This window comes from Gigantopelta aegis, chromosome 14 (assembly GCF_016097555.1).
Source record: "Gigantopelta aegis isolate Gae_Host chromosome 14, Gae_host_genome, whole genome shotgun sequence".
Classification (NCBI taxonomy): Eukaryota; Metazoa; Mollusca; class Gastropoda; order Neomphalida; family Peltospiridae; genus Gigantopelta; species Gigantopelta aegis.
Window position 1 is genome coordinate 12,038,889 of NC_054712.1, and position 22,828 is coordinate 12,061,716.

Genomic DNA, 22,828 nt, shown 5'->3' on the forward strand with positions numbered 1-22,828 from the left:
TTAAGAAACTTTTTGTATGTTATTGTAGACATCGTATGTCTGCTACAACATGCACGTTTTCAGTTTTCTCAACTGTTTCTTTAGAGAGCATGAATTAATTATGCACTTATTTGTCATTGATGTTACCTGTCATTGGCGTTACCAGGTAGGCCTACTGAGTAACACCAATGACCATTAGTAACACCAATGACAATGAGTTTGAATAAGATGCCGTTTTCCTCGCTTTGCATATTTTTGAAGATGATTTGAAAATTAAAGGGACTTGTGCAGCAAAAAAAAAAAAGTGTTAAAAACAGAAGTTAAAAATTAATATTTATATCTTTTAATTGTTTGTATTTTGAAAAGTAACGCTTTCTGTAGAATGACCCATATATACATTTATTTAAAAGAATTATGAGTATCTACAAACTATCATAAATAAAACGAAATAAACCTCCACCTTATTTGATTTTGAAACAATGGTTAATCAGCTACATAACCTTGATGCTGGTTATGCATCTTCGGCTAACACCTTAGCTAAGAGGGCTTTGAACCGCAATGCCAATTCGATATGGCCTCTTCTGGTGAGCGTTATTCTAACTGAGGAATTATCTTTATGGGGGCGAACTGGTACCTTTGTGGGGAGGGGGGGGGGGGCGAACTGGTTAAGCACGTGGGGCGAACTGACATCCTATTTGGAGGCGAACTGACATCCTATTTGGAGGCGAACTGACATCCTATTTGGAGGCGAACTGACTGAGGCGAACTGACTGGGGCGAACAGACCTGGGGGCGAACTGGCTTGGGGGAGAAACGTCTGGTACCCCTAATTTTACACCAGGACAAACACCAGTCTACGTAAGTTTTGGTATAGATTTACGTCATTTAACATCGTATTCTAAGTGACAATAATGTAAGTATAAGACTTGAGTAATAAATAAACTGGTAGCGAGATGAACGTGATTGGAATATATTTACTATTTTTTGATGAACAAGGGAAATTAATTAATTGTGTTACTGAAAGTGCGGTCGGATCAATGAGTACCAGACGTTTCGTCCCCAAACCAGTTTTTCCATGTCGGTTCACCCCAACAAATTGTCAGTTTGGGTCAGCTTAGCCCGAGTGCTCTACCGTTCGGGAGCTAGACGTATTTTCTCATTCCAACCAATGCACTACAACGGCAACTGGTCAATGCCATTCAAAGGCCATCGTGTTTGCTTTCCTGTCTGTTGGAAAGTGCTTATTTAAGTGCTGCTAGTGGGAAAATGTAGTGGGTTTCCTATGATGACTACCCTTCATAAATTATTTGACATTCAGTAGACTATGACTAATTTATCAATGTGTTCTGTGTTAAACAAAACAAACTTTAACTTTTTTTTAGTTACCTAGTAATTAAAAAGTGGTTGAATGTACTTGATCAATTATCAGGGATTGAAATTGAATTAAAGTGCGAACCAAAATGTTAATAACTATCAAAAATTGCTTTCCTACCTTTATTTTTCGTTAGATTGTACCCAAATTTTGTCCAGATAGAAATCTTGAAAAAACCATTACAATGACACAGATTCCACATACTAGATGATAACCATGTCACCTGCAGTTATTGTATAGTAATACAGTTAACGCGCCAGTTCCGGATCACTTCGGATCACCTGTAGTTACCGATCAGTCTGTCGGTATATTCAATTTTTAGTCATTTCTAATGTAAATTTAATGAAAAAGTATTTGAACAAACAAATAATACATGTTTCTTGAAATTGTACGTTAAAAAAACCCTGTAACAATATACAGTCTTGGTTTTGTTTTGGACGCCGATACATAATCACTGTTAAATTTTTTTACATGAGCAGACGCCATTGTGGCATTTAAAGTCCAAACCAAATTGTTAACAACTACGATAAATTACTCTCCTACACTGGAGGCACCTAAGTATGTGCACCTAAGCTTTTGTGTTATATTTTAAAGTTAAAACATCACTTTAAATATATTTGTTTCACCACCACAGTACAATGGAATAATAAACGTGTTACTACTGATTTAAGTTAAAAATTAAATATATTTTTTTTACTCAAGTAATAAGTGCTTTTTCAGTGGCACCCCTATATTTACTGGCCTGCATGACGGCACATTTATGTGCTTATAAGCCTGCCCAGCAAATATAAAAACAACCATTTCTGTTGCTGCAGTTCACAGAAAAAACAAACAAGTAATGGATCTGACTTTTCATAAGTCCTAGACAACAAACACTTCCTATTATAGTTTCTTTCAAGTTAAATAAGGTAAATATAAATGGTGTTCCATGCTCCTTAGTTTGGATAACAAAATGACAATATAAAAAAGCCAATATCACAATTTATGATCATTATTCAACAAAATATGTCTGTTATTAACTCTGTAAATGAGCACAAATAGTGTTTATTAGCCATATAGGACAATCAAAGATAATTAACTCTGAAACAGCCTATAGCTAAAATAGACCATGCTGTAAGTTTTATAGTCAGGGCAGCCATATTGGTTGTGTTGTGTCACTCCGAGGGAAATTCAAAGTCTGCTTAACAGATAAAATAAAACATTAATTTAATTTATGGAATCATAACTTACAACAAGGTATGTATTGAAGCTTCTGTGTAAACTTGTGTAAGTTGATATACAAGTAAAGGTATGCAGTCAAAACGGCCCCAGGATGAAACGGCCCTGAACATGTAAGTCAAAACGGCCAAAGGAAATAGTTATCAGCCCAATGTATGGGTACCATAATGTTCACTAAATTGATTCCCTTTACTAATAATGTTAACCGATATAAGCAATATATCACAGGCAGTCCCAAAATATGTATAAAAACAATGGTATCACTGGTAACAATTTATTATACAATGTTTTATAACAGAAACTGCATCACAATAACATTTTATTACACTAATTTACCAACAAAAAAACAAAAATTAAATAAATAAACATACACACAAAACAGCTCATTATAAAAACATTTTGCCTGTAACGGTGAACAACTTAAAATTCAAAATCCCCCCATTTGAAATAAATAATAACAATTTACCCCATAATTTTAACTACCCTGGGTCAGGCCACTGGTCATACCAGAGACCGGACTCGGGGTGGATATACCTGAACCTAATGGATGTGGGCATGGAAAAACGTTTGTAATTGGATATGTATTATCAAAAACAACGAATGATGTTCTTTTCTTACACACAGCTTTCGCTCGTTAGATACATTTTAAAACAACTTGTTGTAAAATCATTGGTATCTAACAGCTGCTCATGTAAGGCAGAAAACGACCCTTAAGAAAAGACAAAATGGCCAAAATGAAAATGACATATATATACACGTATATATATATATATATATATATATATATATATATATATATATATATATATATATATATAGGGCCAGGCTGTTATGTCATTTTCATTTTGGCCGTTTTGTCTTTTCTTAAGGGTCGTTTTCTGCCTTGCCCTCTAATTTGCCAAATTTGAGGCCCGACATGTAGGTCTTAGCGTTGCTCACATTGTGGGGCGGGATGTAACCCAGTGTTAAAGCGCTCTGTGGTCTAGGATCGAACCCGTCAGTAGGCTCATTGTGCTATTTCTTGTTCCAACCAGTGTACCATGACTGGTATATCAAAGGCCATGGTATACGTGCTATCCTGTCTGTGAGATGGTGCATATAAAAGATCCCTTGCTACAAATGGAAAAATATAGCAGGTTTCCTCTCTTAGACTTGGTCAAAATAACCAGATGCTTGACATCCATTAGGCGTTGATTAATAAATCAGTGTGCTCTAGTAGTGTCGTTAAACAAAGTACACTTTTTGCTCACATTGTATTACTGTTCTCTATCAGGATGGACACTCTGGAACTGCGACCAGGACAGGCGGTGTTGCTGCTGTGGGGAGGGGCAGAGTCTAGCAACATAGAGGAGGTGGTCAGCTCCCTGTCTCAGCAGGTTAGCCCTGCAGGGAAAGTGCAGGTGGAGCATTTGGAGAGACTCAAACAATGTAAGTCTTTCTAGGATCTTTCTAGTGGTAAAGCGTTAGCCTGATGTGTGGTCGGGTCTAGGGTCAATCCTCGTTGGTTGGCCCATTGGGCTATTTCTTATTCCAATCAGTACACCATGACTGGTATATCAAAGGTTATGGTATATGTGCTATCATGTCTGTAGGATGGTGCATAAAATAGATCCCTTGCTACTAATGGGAAAAATGTAGCAGGTTTCATCTCTAAGACTGTCAAAAGTTTGTTATGATATGTTTGATATCCAATAGCTGATGATTAATGAATCAATGTGCTTTAGTGGTGTTGTTAAACAAAAAAAACTTGAACTTTCTAGGGTCTTTCAAACTTAAATTTCTGTATGTATGCATCCAATAAAGATAATATCGAGACATACATGATACAAGATTTAAACTTGCCGCCCCCCCCCCCCCCCCCCCCCCCCCCAACCACCAATTTTTTTTTATACCAATTTCTTAAATTTAATCAGTAAATCTGTAGCCATATTTAAGTTTCTTTGGCCAAACTGTAAAAATGGTGCTACATTTAAAAATGACATACAATTTTTTACTTTGAGCTTAGAGTTTTCTGTTTTCGCTTCTATGATAACAATTACGAGTACATGTTAAATACCTTTTCTTGTTTCGAATATCCATGTCTCTACACTCTAGGTGTTTCTGGTTGATGAATTAAGAAGTTTTGTAACTTCAGGTACATGTATGTAATATTTTCAATAAACAAGTAGTGTAGAAAATATACATGTACATGTGTGTTTTTTTGCTTTGTACTTGAAGCAAGTCATCCTGAATCGAGTTTCGATGCTGTGTTGTCTGGTTTTGTGCCGGCTTCCGTTAGTCATGATAATGACCTGCTAGAGGAAATCTGCCGACTTCTGCATCCAGGTGGGATGGTTTACCTTCGTCAGCCTATCGCCGAAACGTCGGTGGGTGACGGCCATCTGAAGACAAAAGAAGAGCTTGTGTCGATACTGAAGCTGTCCGGGTTCATAGACGTTTCTCAGGTGAGCTTTCTCGATTTCAGCTTAACTAAACAAGTGTCAGGTATGTGATTGACATCCAGTATCTGATCATTAATAAATCAATGTGCTCTAATTGTGTCATTAACCAAAACAATTTTTGTTTTTTCTACGACAGAGTTACACAAAGAATGAATTAAACAAAAAATTAAATTAAAATTTTTTACGTAGAAAGTTGACGTAAATTTTTTTATTAACAGTTTTATCTTCTCTTTATCTTATCTGCTTGATGTGCGGTCGGTTTGGGATCGATCCCTGTCGGTGGGTCCATTGGGCTCAATGGGCTATTTCTCTTTCCAGCTAGTGCACCACGACGACTGGTATACAGGGCTTCTAGAATTTTTATAAAATCCACTAGCCATGGGATTAGTGATTTTAAAAATTTACTAGTCACGATTAAAAATTCACTTTTACTTTTACACAATTTTACTAAATACTAGTAATAATCAAATATGTCACCTAAAGAGGGAGACAGAGCTTAAAACACTGACATGGAGGGTTTGGTGTGGGCAGGATATTTATATTTACAACATAGACTTAACTGCAACATTTGACCCAAAACAATACACTAGCCATCGGGCATGGCAATAGTAGTTATTTACTAGCCCAACATTGAATATCACCAGCCATGGGAGTGGGGCTACCATAATCTAGAAGCCCTGGGTATATCAAAGGCCATGATATGTGCTAATCTGTCTATGGGATGGTGCATATAAAAGATCCCTTGCTACTAATGGAAAAAATGTTGCGCGTTTCCTCTCTATATGTCAAAATTATCAAATGTTTGACGTCCAATAGCCGATGATTAATAAATCAATGTGCTCTAGTGGTGTCGTTAAACAAAACAAACTGTTGGATTGTTCTGAAACTTGGTACAATAGTTCTTTTGGGCACTCTTCATTGACTAATTGAGAGATATTTCAGAAATACTGAATTTTTGAATTTGTATTAAAACATTAAAAAAATTTATTTTCAAATTAAATAGTGGAGCTCTGTAGACTGATAGGGGGTGGGATGTAGCCCAGTGGTAAAGCGCTCGCTTGATGCACGGTCGGTCTAGGATCGATCCCCATCGGTGGACCCATTGGGCTATTTCTCTTTCCAGCCAGTGCACCACAACTGGTGTAACAAAGGTCGTGGTATGTACAACCCTGTTTGTGGGATGGTGGATATAAACGATCCATTGCTGCTAATCGAAAAAAGCAACCCATGAAGTGGCGACAGCAGGTTTCCTCTGAATATCTGTGTGGTCCTTAACCATATGTCTGACGCCATATAACTGTAAATAAAATGTGTTGAGTGCATCGTCAAATAAAACATTTCCTTCCTTCCTATAGACTGATAGGCCTCTTGTTTTCTGTTTCAGCCGTCCCTGGTTCCACTGAGTGACGATGAGAAGAGTAAGCTACAAACATCGACGGAGAACGGTTTTCAGCTGGTACAAGTCCTAGCTCACAAACCAAGCTATGAAATTGGCTCCACAGCTCAGCTTAAGCTATCAGTGGCAACCAACGTGAACGGTACAAATTTACACTTACTATTTTGATGGTGTGCACACATGCACCTCAGGGGTGGGATTTAGCTACGTCCATTCAACTGATTGTTTTTTTTTTGCGTTCCAACCAGTGCATCACAACTGGTCAAAAGCCGTGGTATGTGCTTTCCCTGTCTGTGTGAAAGTGCATATAAAAGATCCCTTGCTGCATTAGGAAAAATGTAGCGGGTTTCCTCTGTGTCATAATTACCAAATGATTAATCAGTGTGCTTTAATGACACAAACTTTTAACATGCACCTCTGTCAGATTAATCTGAGGTCCAGGCATGTTATTCTTCCGCTTTTTAGTGGAATTCCACTTTTTTTTTTTTTTTTAAATCATAAAATAAATCCATGCAAATGTTTTCATTAAAAAAAAATCCGATTTCCCTTTATTTTCAGGGTTTTTTTTTTATTATTGCACTTCCACTAAACCATTTTCTTAATGGCTGTTCGCTTACCTGTAGACAGTGTACTGCGATTTAAGACTGATGACCAGTCAAAGAAATCACTGCCTTTGGCTCCTGCGCGTGCTGTGACCTCACCGTGGTGCAGGGGTGTAATATTCTCTTTGAGAATGGCCAATCAGCACAAATCCCCTTGGTTTTTTTTAGATATAATTGAAATTTTGAGTAAAAGTCAGTATCTATTTGTGACATTTGTATTTTTGCACAGTTCTTTACACTGTTTTTATTTAAATTTAGAATTTTTATATTGATGTTGATCATCACTTTATTTGTTTGCATTACCATAGTTTGACACCCAGTAGCCGATGTGATGTATTTTTCGTGCTGGGGTGTCATTAAACATTCATTTATTGACACTCGTTTTCGTGCTTTTGGCAAGATAGAACATTTTCAGCTTTTTTTAAGAATACCAAATCACATGCCTGGAGGTCTACTGTACTGAACAGCGATCTGTATTGTAGTTGCATTCGTGTTCATTACTAGTTGAACGAATACACAAAGACATAATATGTAATGCTAACTGTGAACATTTGAGTCAGCCATCGAGATGCAATTGTCATATAAAAAGATGAATTTGTGTATACTTTTTGTAGATAATGACAAAGTGAGTCAGGCGTGGACAATCTCAGCAAACGAGATGCTGGACGACGATATTGAGCTGATGAACTCGGACGATCTGTTGGACGAGACCGATCTGAAGAAACCAGACCCAGAGTCACTAAAAGGTGACTCATGCTTTCTAGTATATTTGTATAGTCAGGTTTCTTACAATTTCTGGAAATCCTGGAATGTCCTTGAAGTTTGCAATTTTAAAATCCAGGCCTGGAATGTCCTGGAAAAAGTATTAAATGTTATTGTGTCCTGGAAATTTAGGCCAAAATATTGGTGGATTATTTGTTTTTTTCTTTTGTTCTTCTATTAACCTGTCTAAATTCAAACAACAATTTGTTATAAAAAAAATCATTGATGTTCTGGATTTTTTTTTAGAAATGTCCTGGAATTTTATGTTTTTTGAAGTGTAAGAACCCTGTATAGTGTGTGAAGAAAAGTGACTCATGCGTTGTAGTATATTGTTACAGTGCGTGTAGAAAGGCGACTCATGCTTTGTAGCATATTGTTATAGTGCGTGCAGAAAGGTGACTCATGCTTTGTATTATTTTGCTATAGTGCTTGTAGAAAAGTGACTCATGCTTTATAGTACACTGGTGGCACCTAAGTCTGCGCACCTAAGCATTTGTGTTATATTTTAAAGTTAAAATATTTCTTTAAAAATATTTATTTCACTGCCACAGTACAATGGAACAATAAACGTGTTACAACTAAAGTTATTTTAATTTTAATGTTTTTTAAACTCAAGTAATGAGCGCATTTTTAGTGGGACCCCCCTGCATTTACTGGCCTGCATGACGGCACATAAGTCTGCGCAGCAAACATCAAAACAACCACTTCTGTCGCTAATGTTTACATAAAACAGCAACAAACAATGGATCCGACTTTTTACAAGTTCTAAATAACAAACACTTCCTGTTATAGTCTGTTTCAGAAACATTTAGATTGTGCAAATGAGATAAATATAAATGGTGTTCCATGCTCCTTAGTTTGGACAACACAAAATGACAATATTAAAAAAAGCCAATGTAAAAATATTTGATCATTATTCACCAAAAATTTCTATTATTAACTGTGTAAATGAGCACAAATAGTGTTCGTTAGACATATAGGACAATCAATGATAATTTTGAAACAGACTATAGCTAAAATAGGCCATGCTGTCAGTGCAATCTTCAACGTCTGTGTGCAGCCATTTTGCATTGTGTCACTCGGAGGGAAATTCAAAGTATGCTTGGATGTTTACGTTAACAGATTAAATAAGACATTCATTTGATTTATGGATTCATAAATTACAATAAGGTATGTATTGAAGCTTCTATGTAAATTTATGTAAGTTGATATGCAAGGTTGATCATTACAACATTGACAGACACGTGTTGACAGGTGATAGAAAAACACGTTGATCGAGGCTGGCAACAGTATACTTTTAGTGCATTAATTCAGAGTTTTTTTCAATAAAAGTGTTATCGACCAGTTTTATACATATATTCACAATCAAGATGTGTTGTTTTAACAACGGTTTTGTGACTTAAATTAACGTTGTTTGTTTGTTTACAAACATACCCCGACACTTGTTTCGAGACGTAATGTAACGTCATTAACGTGCGCAGACTTTTGTGCCGCGCAGACTAAGGTGACATGAGTGTATATTGTACAGAATATTGATATATTGGAATCTTTCTGTGCTTGAACAGCTGACTGTGGTGGAAATGCCAAGAAGAAGAAAGCGTGTAAGAATTGCTCATGTGGACTTGCGGAGGAGCTGGAATCTAACGCTGCGCCCAAAAAGAAAACTGTTGAGTCGTCGTGTGGTAGTGTGAGTAACATTTCCATCTCATTGTCATGCTTATATCCAATTAAGGTTCAAGCACGCTGTCCTGGGCACATATCGCAGCTATCTGAACTGTCTGTCTGGGCTAGTGGTTTGTTGTTGATGAGAGTGGTCAGTGTATAGTGGCCGTACACCTATCTATTGAGTCCAGTCTCCTACCCTTCGAAGGGGCTTGACACAGCCCAGTGGTAAAGCACCCGCTCAATGCGTGGTCAGCCTGGGATCGATCCCCGTTGGTGGGCCCATTGGGCTATTTCTCGTTCCAGCCAGTGCACCACGATTGGTATATCAAAGGCCGTGGTATATACTAACCTGTCTGTGGGATGGTGCATATAAAAGATCCCTTGCTGCTAATCGAAAAGATTAGCCCATGAAGTGACAATTGCGGTTTTCCTCTCTCAATATCTGTGTGGTCCTTAACAATATGTCTTATGCTAAATAATTGTAAATAAAATGTGTTGAGTGCGTCGTTAAATAAAACATGTCGTTCCTCCCCTTCGATTGATGGGTCCTTTTTAAACCATCACACATCTGAAATTATTGTTTCTGTATTACGTGTCAACATTGAGATTAACGAATGGCCATAAATAAATTTCTTGAGAACAACTTAATTTTTCTTTTATAACCCCTGCAATTAAGAAAATGTCCACGACCAAAAAACATGCCATTGAAAAAAAAAAACTGAATATAGTTCTAGTTCAAGGCAAAAAAGTGCCGTTGAGAATTAAAAACTCCAACGCAATCTCCACGGTATTGCCGATTGCTGTGGGCAATTGTAGGGGTTGCTTAATTCTCATTAATATACACTGGTGGCACCTAAGTCTGCACACCTAAGCATTTGTGTTTTATTTTAAAGTTAAAATATTTCTTTAAACATATTTGTTTCACCTCCACAGTACAATGGAACAATAAACGTGTTACAGCTAAAGTTATTTTAATTTTAATGTTTTTTAAACTCGAGTAATGAGCGCCTTTTTAGTGGGACCCCCTGCATTTACTGGCCTGCATGACAGCACACAAGTCTGCACAGAAAACATTAAAACAACCACTTCTGTTTACATAAAACAGCAACATACAATGGATCCGACTTTTATAAGTTCTAAATAACAAACACTTCCTGGTATAGTCTGTTTTAGAAACATTTAGATTGTGCAAATGAGATAAATATAAATGGTGTTCCATGCTCCTTAGTTTGGACAACACAAAATGACAGTATAAAAAAAGCCAATTTAAAAATATTTGATCATTATTCAACAAAACTTGTCTTGTTATTAACTGTAAATGAGCACAAATAGTGTTTGTTAGACATATAGGACAATCAATGATAATTTTGAAACAGACTATAGCTAAAATAGGCCATGCTGTAAGTGCAATCTTCAAAGTGTGTGCAGCCATTTTGCATTGTGTCACTCGGAGGGAAATTCAAAGTATGCTTGGATGTTTACGTCAACAGATAAAATAAGACATTAATTTCATTTATGGATTCATAAATTACAGTAAGTTATGTATTGAAGCTTCTATGTAAATTTATGTAAGTTGATATGCAAGGTTGATCATTACAACGTTGTCAGATACATGTTGACAGGTGATAGAAAAACACGTTGATCGAGGCTGGCAAAAGTATACTTTTAGTGCATTAATTCAGAGGGTTTTTTCAATAAAAGTGTTATCGACCAGTTTTATACATATATTCACAATCAAGATGTGTTGTTTTAACAACGGTTTTGTGAATTAAATTAACGTTGTTTGTTTGTTTACAAACATACCCCGACACTTGTTTCAAGAAGTAATGTAACGTCATTAACGTGCGTAGGCTTTTGTGCCGTGCAGATTAAGGTGACATGAGTGTACATCTTGTGCAATACATTTACAGGAACGTTTTTCCACAAATATATTATTAAATTATCAGGATGAAATAGCTTTCCACTTACCCTGGCAGATCTCAATTGTTAATGAATCTCCTTTTAGAACTCTCACACTCATCCCCCTTCAGAAATTTTAGAACCACCCTTATATTTGGTGTATAACATGTTTATTTCTCCGAGAGAGACAGATAAAGTTTATTTTGTTTAATGACACCTCTAGAGCACATTGATTTATTAATCATTGCCTGTTGGATGTCAAACATTTGGTAATTCTGATATATAGTCTTAGAGAGGAAATCTGCTACATTTTTCCATTAGTAGCAAGGGTTCTTTTATATGCACCATCCCACAAATAAGATAATACACACCACGGCCTTTGATGTACCAGTCGTGGTGCACTGGCTGGAACGAGAAATAGGCCAGCGGCGAGACAGAGTGAAAGTGAGTAGTTTTAGAACAGCTGCTACTGGTAATCCCACATTTTCATCACAGACATTTTCATATACAAACATTGTTATTGTTCCTGTTTTGTAGTGTTACCTTGGCGATGCCTTCCGATGTGCAAGCTGTCCGTATTTGGGCATGCCAGCTTTTAAACCTGGTGAGAAGGTTTTGCTTCCTCAGAGTCAACTGAAGGCGGATGCATAACTGAATCAGTGAAGAGACATTACCTGAACATGGGTTCAGGGCTCGAGTTGGAGCAGAAGGAATGTTAAAACATCATTCAGTCTGGACTGGAGTAATGTAGTGCAAAGTGACCACTGTGAAATTATATACATGTATTTTTCTGGATACCCGTTTTTTGTTTTATGTTTTGTGTTGTTTCCCCGAGATAGAAATGTTATACAAAACATGTAGAGAGTAAAACATTGTTATCATAATTGCTATTCTCTCAGTAGCAGTATATTATATTTAAAAAATTGTCACATTGCAAATAAGATTTGTATGGTTAAAGCTGTGGCTGTGTTAGTGTTTTGCATAGGAAGAAGGGTTGAAATGGAGATGTTTTATTTAACGACACATTCAACACATTTTATTTACGGTTATATGGCGTCGGGAAGAAGGGTTGAATGGCGGAGAAGCGAGATTGAGAACACTCCAGTAATGATGTGAGCAATAAACCTACAAATCCATTGTATGAATAGAGCTGTGAATGTGAGCCTGTAGTCGGTCTGTTTTGGGGGGGGGGGGGGGTGTTCTTGCCACATTTGTCTCAACTCCTGTTCAACACTGCACTACTCTGAGCATACATCTAACATTTTGGCACGAATTTACAAAACCTGTTGGTTTTTTTTAAATGCAGGTGTTTAAGCATTGTAAATGAATGTAGTTACATGCCGATGATGCGTGTAAGACATAAACATGTGTTTAAGCATTGTAAATGTATGTAGTTACATACGTGTAAGACATAAACAGGTGTTTAAGTATTGTAAGTGAATGTAGTTACATACATGTAAGACAGGTGTTTAAGTATTGTAAATGAATGTAGTTACATGCGTGTAAGACAGGTGTTTAAGTATTGTAAATGAATGTAGTTACCTACATGTAAGACAGGTGTTTAAGTATTGTAAATGAATGTAGTTACATGCGTGTAAGACATAAACAGGCTTTGTAAATTCGGCCCACTATTTCTTGCTAATTGTTAAATCTACGGTAGAAAAGCCACACATTTGTTGTTAATTTAAAACTTTTTCATTTCATAACTTTTGTTAACTAGTAAAATTATTGGTAGCTAATGTTTTGTAAAATTATTGGTAGCTAATGTTTTGTAAATTATTGGTAGCTAATGTTTTGTAAATAAAATAGTTTTGAACTATTGATATACAGTGAAACCTCTCAAAACTGGACCCTCTGTAAACTGGAATTCACTCAAAATCGGATGTTTTTTCGTAGTCTCTTTTTAAATATATGTGCAGAAGAGAACCTCTGTAAACTGGATACCTCTTAAAACCGAACGTTTTACTTGGTCCCAAGTGTGTCTGATACATGCATGTTGCCAAATTGGAAACTCATTTCAGTATTGCTATTTTAATTTGCTCAAGAGCTTTACAAAATAAAGAAACAATAATTTCCAAAGAACAACCATTACTCCATGGATCATATGCTGATAGCATAACATTTACATTGTACTACTTCACAGTAGATTATATTTAAATCAACAAATATGTTGGGTTTTGGGGAGGTTTCTATTTCATAACTAGTTCATTCCAGTTTCAGATATCTATATGACTAAGTGTTAACTAGCTATGATAGTATTAACAACACTAACTTGCACAATCATTATCATGATAAAGTGTCCCAAATGGGTGCTTTCACAATGTCGCTTGATTAGGCATGTTGTGTATTTGGTGTGTAATAATCATGTTTATAAACCAGTTTTCGATAATAAATAGATTTTCTCATTTGTGTAAGTGCCCAACAAAATTTATGGAAATTGTTTGGAAATTGTTTTCTCTCTCTCTTTCTTTCAGGGGAATAAAATAATTACAAAACTTGTTCCATAAATTTGTATGGCACTCTCGCAATAATCTATCTACTAGTATATGAATTGGAGATATATGTATGAACTTTATATCGCTTTTGGCAATTAACATTTGATGGTGGTAACTATGAATTACTAAACACAATTCCAGTTAATGTTTTGTCAGTAAATGTGCCCGTTTATGTTTGTAATATTTTGTGAACAAGTGACTGAAATGGTCCAGAAAGAGATTGTAATTCACAAGGATTCCAACTTTCCGATATCGTGCAATTGTGTTTTTATAATACTAATAGTAGTCACTTGTTTATTTTTAGGTGAGGACTTCCTTGGATTTTAACATACATTTATAATTTCAGGGATGCGATATCCATTTAAAAATAAAAGCCAAAATAATATTTTAAAAGGTAAAACCTCTGTACTGAACAACATTTCAGATAAAATCAATTTGCTTTGTCAAAATCATTTTACACCCACAATAAAAAGCTGAAATAAGATAAAAAGCTGAAAAATCGCATCCTTGAAATTTTCAGTACATCACAGGATATGCAAATAATTTTGATCTTTGTTCTAATTTAACATGCCAGTTAATATTGTCACAGAAAAAATATACAAATGGGTCTGGCTAGAACTGCTAGAGATCTATAGTCCTTCCCACAGAGAACACCTTTTTTCATACTATGTAATTCACTACAGGTTACTTTTTTCTGAGCCAATTGTTTTCTAAATTGCACACACAAATGTGGGGGGGTGCGTTGTTATTCCAAAACACTTTTACTTTCTTCTTATGTCAAATTATTTACAAAACCCCCAACATTTTTGTAGGATGACTATAGATAGGCAATACAACAAATGATAATTTGATCCAGCTAGCCAAAAAAAAATGGGGGGGGGGGGGTAATAAAAATTTAAACCTATATTGAAACAGAATGATAAATAACTCTCCTCTTTTTCTTTTACATGTATGTTTTCATGGATGAATGAAAATATAAATATTTAATAGACATGTATGTTTTTTCTGTGAAATGTTACACTAGGTTACTTTTGGAGCGACAGTACCAAAGTAATTGTATGCTGCATATGGAAATGTTTGGAATAAAATATTTATTTAATGTACAAGTCTTCTATTCCACTTTTGTATCATCCGAAACAACTTGCATGACTGGCAAGATTCATGTTGCAATGACGTATTAATGATATCTGTGACACTGCCATCCCAAATTGTACTTGCATGCAAGGTTAGATTACATTATATCAATTGATAAGCAAAATACATAGAGGATTTGTCACGAGTATTTTTTAATATGGAAAATATCAACGCAGTCTATATTAATCGGTATTAACGATAGACGAGGTTGATATTTTACATATTAAAAAACACGAGTAGCAAATTCTATTTATCCTATAACACTCCTAAAATAACATTTTAATTCAGTTGTTACTAAATCACAGTACTAAAGTTGAGGCCATCGGTAATATGTCATCAAGTTTAGCACAAATTAGTTTGATGTGGCGCATTTTAACTAAATCTTTGAAAACGTTACGCTCAGGTACACGGGTCTTGTTGGTTTGTATGCAAATAACCCATCCACAGCAATACATTACCTAGAGACCTTGCAAATTTGCATACCATTATTAACCGGGTTAATACACTAAAATTATCACATGGGTTTATGACATGGATATCATGGGTAAGTTCAGACCTGTCAACCCTCCTGGATTCGGCAGGAGTCTCCTGGTATTTGATCAAATGTCCTGACACCCTGTGCAGGAGTCAATTTCTCTTGTTAAATGACATTTTTGTAGGCATAAAAAAAAAAATCGATCCCCTTTTGCCAAAATAACATAAGGGAAGTGCCAGAGTTGACAGCAATACACACAATGTTAAAATCACATGTCACAGCAAGACCAAGAAAATACCAGTTAGCTATATAAACATACTTGTGTCAGTTAATTTTGTATGTTTGTGCAGTAAAATGTTGGTAACAAATGTACACTTCAAAAGATTTTTTTTTTTACAATTAATAAATGTTGTGTTTGATATAAAGTTATCCATGGAAATGGGTACAATTCCGGTATATTTCACACAATGTCCGTAATGAGGTTTTACTTATGATTAATGGAAATACAATGTTTATTGCATCATTATAATGATTTTAAATAAGTACCATGCCACTGTTCCTCATTATAGTAAAAACTGAATATTAATTTATAAGAATTATATAAATTTATCTTGGGTACTTGAATTTGGGTACACTAGCCACAAATGATGATGTAACGTAACCTGTAAATGTAATGCCGTAAATGTACAAATTAAATTTTTTAATTTCTTGTTAATGTTCTTAACATTTTTGGATAAAAGAGATTTAAAAAAATTTTTTATTATTAAATCATAATAATATTTAAACTTTAAAAAGAAATATATATACACAAATATATATTTTTTTAAATTAATTAATAAAAAAAAAAAAATTGAAGCCAAGATCTACGGTTAACAAGTATATATGACATTATGTAGTGTTCATATAACTTATTGTAATAATGTTTACAACCTTCCGATTTTGGGTTAAATTGTGTGAAGTTAAAAAATCTCCTGCTTTTTCAACACACACCTCCTCTGCATTCTACAACAAAGCCATCAGCCATTACGTCATATAATCTTACGCACATTACATGACGTAATGTAAGTGACGTCATAGCATAACAGCGTTCTTTTTACAGCCAAATGTTTACAGTACAAAATAATACGACTGTATTTGCATTTGAAAATAATTATTTTTATATATTACTAAAGCCGTTGCTTATGAAAATATACCATTTCATGTTTACGAAACAAGTGAGTCAATTTGTTTTTGTAAATCTTTGTATATCGTATAACGTATGTGTAATCTGACTCATGAATGGAAACATTATATGAATGAAAGTGAAGTTCCGGCCATGACAAGCAACCAACCAAACATCGTGATTTTTAAGCCAGCCAATCAGTGGCTGTAGAAGCAATCTGCACACTGCAGAGATCGAAAAAATATTATACGTTGTAGAAGCATCACGAGGGGTAGGCCTATATGGCTTTTTATGTACCCTCTGTGTGTTCTTTTACCCCGAGCCGAAGGCGAGGGAGTAAAAGAGCACACAGAGGGTACATAAAAAGCCATATACCCCGAGAGATCCTTCTACAACGAATTTATCTTGCCGACATGTTAAATCATATAGCCAAATAATCAAAATAACGCCAGACAATAATTGTTAACAATTTATTAACGGAGCCGTACCACGCGGACGCGAACGAAACCACTTGCCAGTGACGAAAAATAGTTCCATCGATAAACGAGTTTTTAACTTCAAATGTTTGTAATACGAAATTGTCTGAAACAGATATTAATATACTTGATTGATTATCAATGTTATTTATAATATAATTATTGCTTTAGCATTAACTGGGGTGGCTGGAAACTGTTGGAAATTACAGATGGGGTATAAGAGAATTTGGCTCCGCCCACAGGGGTATAAGGGATTTGTCCAACGGCAAACAACCAATGAGATTAAAGAATTTTACATGAAGGCGAGATAATACCCCGTATATTTGAGCCCATATGGGTAATAAAAAGTCATAATCTGCTGGTATACGTTTATGACGTGGCTTTAATCGGTCATCGTAATCGGTGAATAGAAACTGTGGTTGCAGGATAAATATATATACTGAACAAAATAAGAAATTTCCGCTAACTTTGCTTGAACATAACTTTATGAAAACAAACCGGGGGAATAATTGTTATATATGCGTTTAAAGAGTGTTCCGTGATGCATCGTTTGGTGCAAAAATCATGGCCATAGGTTAACAGAAACTGGGAGAAATTTTTACCAAGTGTGGTAGGGGTTAAAAATAAAAATGCCCACTTAATAACTGGTATGACCACCTCTTGAACTGACCACTGCAGTGCATCGCAGGCGCATAGAATTGACTAAAGTGTTGATTTCTGCCTGTGGAATATTGTTTCATTCCTGAATGAGCGCTTGACGAAGTTCGTTGACGTTACCGGGTGGGTTGGGACGACGCCTCAATCGTCTGTCCAGACTATCCCAGACATGCTCGATGGGGTTGAGATCAGGACTTTTAGTGGGCCAGTCATCAATGAAATCAATGTTATTTGTCCTAAGACAATTTACAGTGTGTCTAGCTGTATGAGAGGTGGCATTATCATGCTGAAAAATCCAGATGTTGGCGTTGTTATGGAACAGAGGAATGACGTGATGAGCGAGAATGTCATCGCGATAACGTTGAGCATTTAAATTGCCATCAATGACTAGTGGTGAACGATAACCATAGGCAATGGCTGCCCAGACCATGACCGAACCCCCACCCCTGAAACGTAGCGTTCATTTCTCCAACGGTAGACGCGCACCCTGCCATCACCACGTTGTAAAGAAAATCGGGATTCATCCGAAAAAAGAACGGTATTCCAGCGTCGCCGTATCCAACGAGTGTGTACACGTGCCCAATTAAGACGATTTAGACGATGACGTTGCGTTAAAACGCATCCGACGTAAGGACGTCGTGCATGTAAACCGTTCTTCCGCAGACGATTACGAACAGTTTGCCCACTGATTCGGTTATTGTGAAACCCAGGTGTGTTAGCAGCAGTAGCAGTGGCAGTTTGGAATCGATTGCGCAAATGCGTGTTCATGATATAGCGGTCTTGACCAGGTGTTGTAACACGCGGACGTCCACGAGGTGGCAAGTCGTTGGTGCTTACTGTCGTTCGAAATCTTACGCGAAGATTTCGTATCGCTCGACTAGAACTCCCAACATGCCTTGCAACGTCTTCTGTCGACATGCCAGCATCAAGCATGCCAATCGCCCGTTCGCGTAAATTATTGGGTATTCTTGGCATACTAAAAATGCTACAATGTAAAAAAACGTTAATTGTTTTACAAATTTTGAAGCGTTTTCGTTCACTTGACAACAATGTCAGTAAGACAAGTAAAACAAATTGACCGAATACTACACGGGACATGTCGAACCATGCATGCATGTGCAAACTGAATTTCACTTTGTCGACGATTAACAGTGCAAAAATAATCGATAAAATTCATGAATCCTGATAATACAGCTCAAGGCTAATACTACCTATATAATTTCATTACACAGTGAATTCTTTAACACAACAAATACCATATGTACAAATCGGAAGTTTCTTTTTTTGTTCAGTATATAAATACTGAAATGCCTTTTTAAATCTTTCTTTGATGCCTACATGTTCATGTGGGTTGAAATTTAAATAACCAATTGGTTACTTGTTATCTTTATTACCTTTCAATATTATTAACAACTGCACATGGTATTCTGCCAATTTTATTATATAACATTTAGTGAAATATCTTAAAATATCAGTAAAATCAAAGTGTTATCAATCACTCGGTGATGATAACATTTTAGAATGAAAATTTCACCATTTCACTCTAAAGTGTGTTATTGTTACTGTAGAAAGTGTTATCTTCACTGTAAGAAAGCCGGAATTATTTTGTTGCTGGCATTTTAAAAATAACGGTAAATTGCCAAAGGTTATATAATAAATAGAAAATTTCATGTTTTTTTGTCAAATATGATCTAATCGAGTAAGTTTGCAATCATATTACACTTGTTGCGCAAGCACAACTCGTGAGATATAATTGCAAATATCACTCGATGAGATATAAATCATATTTGACAAAACATATGAAATGTCCTATATATATATACAAGTGAAATGAATGAATGAATGTATGTTCAACAACACCCCAGCATGAAAGAGTGAAATTAGCCAGTTCTCTAGCTCAGTCTAAATAAGATTTTTTTCCATTTTGTCCTACGAAGCTATTCATGATGCCATGACAACAGTCAGTCAAGCTGCTAAATAGTGTGGACATAGTTTTTCAGCAAGGGAAATTAAAATATGCATACAGGCTCCTATATTTGTAAAAGGGGGGTGGGGGGGCAGGTTGATTTTTGTGTGAAGGAAGGAAATGGGTTATTTAACGACACATCACATTTTATTTATGGTTATATGGCATGAATCACAACATTTATTTATATTAGCATTACTGCCAAACAGCTGTATAGAGTTGCAAATGAATCACCATGCCTTTTTACATGGATTACAACTAATATTGTGAGTAGATTGAAGGAAGGAAATGTTTTATTTAATGACACACTCAACACATTTTATTTACGGTTATATGGCATCAGACATATGGTTAAGGACCACACAAATATTGAGACAGGAAACCCGCTGTCTCCACTTCAAAACTGTCAGTTTGTGAAAATGGGCTACTCTTTTGAATTAGCAGCAAGGGATCTTTTATATGCACCATCCAAGACAGGGCAGTACATACCATGGCCCTTGATATACCGGTCGTGGTGCACTGGCTGGAATGAGAAATAGCCCAATGGGCCCACCTACAGGGATCGATCCCACACCGACTGCACATAGAGTGAGCACTGTACCACTGAGCTACATTCCACCCCTTGGGTAGATTGATGAAAATACATGGTGAAAAATGTTCAAGCCAGCTAATTTTGCCCGAATATGAGAATTTTTCCAGGACACCCCCCCCCCCCCCCCCCAACCCTTCTTGTTCACTTATGGGTCACTTTACTCAATGTGCGCACGTACAGTTGGAATGTGAGAAAGATCTATTGATGGGATTAGCCAACCCTTTTCTTTTTACTGTTCAATAAAACTAAGAAAGAATATTTCACAAAAAGACTGTTTTGAAAATTAGATTTTTCTTTGATTTATTTACAATCCAGATAAAAATATATATACTCTTCAAAAGAAGAAACGCAAAACCACATTGTCGTAACATTTGGAGAATTGATTTCATTATTGAATGGTGAGTCCGATAATTACCAAATGTTGCAGGATTGTTCACAATTCACTCTAGTCCATTGTGAGTAAGTGATAGGACACACCACCAAGGTCAAGGTCATCTGGAGTCAATACCGGGTGTGGCCTCCGCGTGTGTTGACAACTGCCTGGCACCGCCTGCCCATTGAAGCAACCAGAGTACGGATGACGTCCCGGGGGATGGTGGCCCACTCGGCCTGCAAGGCTGCTGCCAGCTCGGGCAGGGTCTGGGGCTGTGGTTGTCGCTGTCGGAGGCGTCGGTCCAACTCGTCCCATAGATGCTCAATTGGGTTCAAATCCGGTGATGTCGATGGCCAAGGAAGGACATTAATGTTGTTGTTCTGTAGGAAAGCCGTTGTGAGACGTGCTGTGTGAGGCCTGGCGTTGTCATGTTGGAACACTGCGTTGGCGTTGGCCATAACTGGAACGATGTGTGGCCGGAGGATCTGGTCAATGTAGCCCTGTGCATTCAGGTTGCCCTGCACGTGGACCAGGTCAGTTCTGCCAGTGTGTGAGATGGCTGCCCACACCATGACACTACCCCCGCCGAATCTGTCCACTTCCTGCACGCAGTTTGCCACATAACGTTCACCACGACGCCTATACACGCGACATCTTCCATCATGACGTCGGAGCAGAAATCGGGACTCGTCACTGAACCACACCTGTCTCCATCGCAGTTGAGGCCATTGTCGATGAATCTGGCACCACTGCAGTCGGAGTCGACGGTGTTGTGGTGTTAAGATGACACCTCGAACTGGACGTCTGGCACAAATTCCTACCTCACGTAGGCGGTTCCGTACGGTCTGGTCGAATATCCTGCGCAAACCTGGTATTGCTGCGGCTGTGGAGGTGGCAGTAGTCAATCGTTCCCGAAGGTGGCGTACCCGGATGTAGCGGTCCTGCCCGGGGGTAGTGACCCGTGGTCGACCGGATCTAGGGAGGTCACGTGTTGATCCATGTTGCTGGTAACGGTCCCACAGTCTGGAGATGGTGCTTGGGGACACATGGAATGCCCTGGCAACGGCCGTTCTGGATTCGCCTGCGTCTAGTCGGCCGATGGCATTGTTTCTCTGCGGTTCACTGAGGCCAGGCAAGCGAACACCCTGCACTTTTATACTGTCGGTGTTCATGTTGCACGTGCAGACAACGCACGTGCAGTGGTGACATGGTTTGCACGTGGCTGCGTGTTTGCGAATATTCACATTTTGGAACTTTATTGTACAGTAGCTGCGTTTTATCGAATGTAACCGTGGGAATGTGTTTGGGACATGCAATGACCTTATATTCACAAAGCATGAACCGGTAGGAAACATAAAATCGGAGTTATAACCCATTTGTACCCTTTTGCGTTTCTTTTTTTGAAGAGTATATTATAAACATGACATTAGTTGTAAACACAAAAACTGCACAGAATTAATTGCACTATAAACGTATTAAGTGTTATTGATGGATCCATACAGGAAAATAACAATTCTTCTAGGGTTTTTAACATGCATTCAGATGGACATTCATAGATGTAACTATGAACAAAGTTTCATTGATGCATGACATAACAGTTTGTGAAAAATGAAAAAATAAAACAAGTTTGTTTTATTTAACGACAACACCACTAGAACAAATTGATTAATTAGTCAAACATTTGGTAATTCTGACATGTAGTTATTATAGGAAATCTACATGTTTCCTAATGCAGAAAGGGATCTTATATATGCACTTTCCCACAGACAGGAAAGCACATACCACAGTTGTGGTGCATTGGTTGGAATGAGAAAAAAATATATCAGTTGAACAGATCCACTGCGGTTCGATCGTGCGATGCAAGTACCTTAGGTGAGCGCTCAACCAACTGAGCTAAATTCCCCCCTCCTGGAGTTTAACAATGCAGAAGTGGGAGTATAATATTTTTATTTCACGTTTTATATCATGAAGGCAATATAGCATTTAGAATATGTTCAATAAAGGTAGGTTTGAAAATCGAGTATTCTAATTTCAATATATTTTAATATAGATTTATAAGGCACAATAAAAATGTCTGATTATAATTAAAGTAAATTTACTATTTATGAAAAAGAAAATGAATACATGTATGTCAACACAAACAGCTAAATAGCACCAGGCTATTT

At 36.8% G+C, this 22,828-nt stretch overlaps 1 protein-coding gene across 2 annotated transcripts; it reads left to right on the forward strand.

Moving 5' to 3' along the window:
* Positions 1 to 784: 784 nt before the first annotated feature.
* On the forward strand, positions 785 to 12,128 carry LOC121388269 (anamorsin homolog). Of its 2 annotated transcripts, none has more exons than XM_041519543.1 (7): positions 785 to 836; positions 3,842 to 3,996; positions 4,786 to 5,012; positions 6,394 to 6,547; positions 7,622 to 7,753; positions 9,335 to 9,456; positions 11,871 to 12,128. In XM_041519543.1, exons 2-7 carry the CDS (start codon positions 3,843 to 3,845, stop codon positions 11,982 to 11,984), a joined length of 903 nt encoding a protein of 300 aa, XP_041375477.1. In that variant the 5' UTR covers positions 785 to 836; position 3,842; the 3' UTR covers positions 11,985 to 12,128. The 2 variants fall into 2 exon arrangements, with proteins under 2 accessions (XP_041375477.1, XP_041375476.1); XM_041519542.1 differs by having other exon boundaries at positions 817 to 891.
* The last annotated feature ends 10,700 nt before the right edge of the window (positions 12,129 to 22,828 follow it).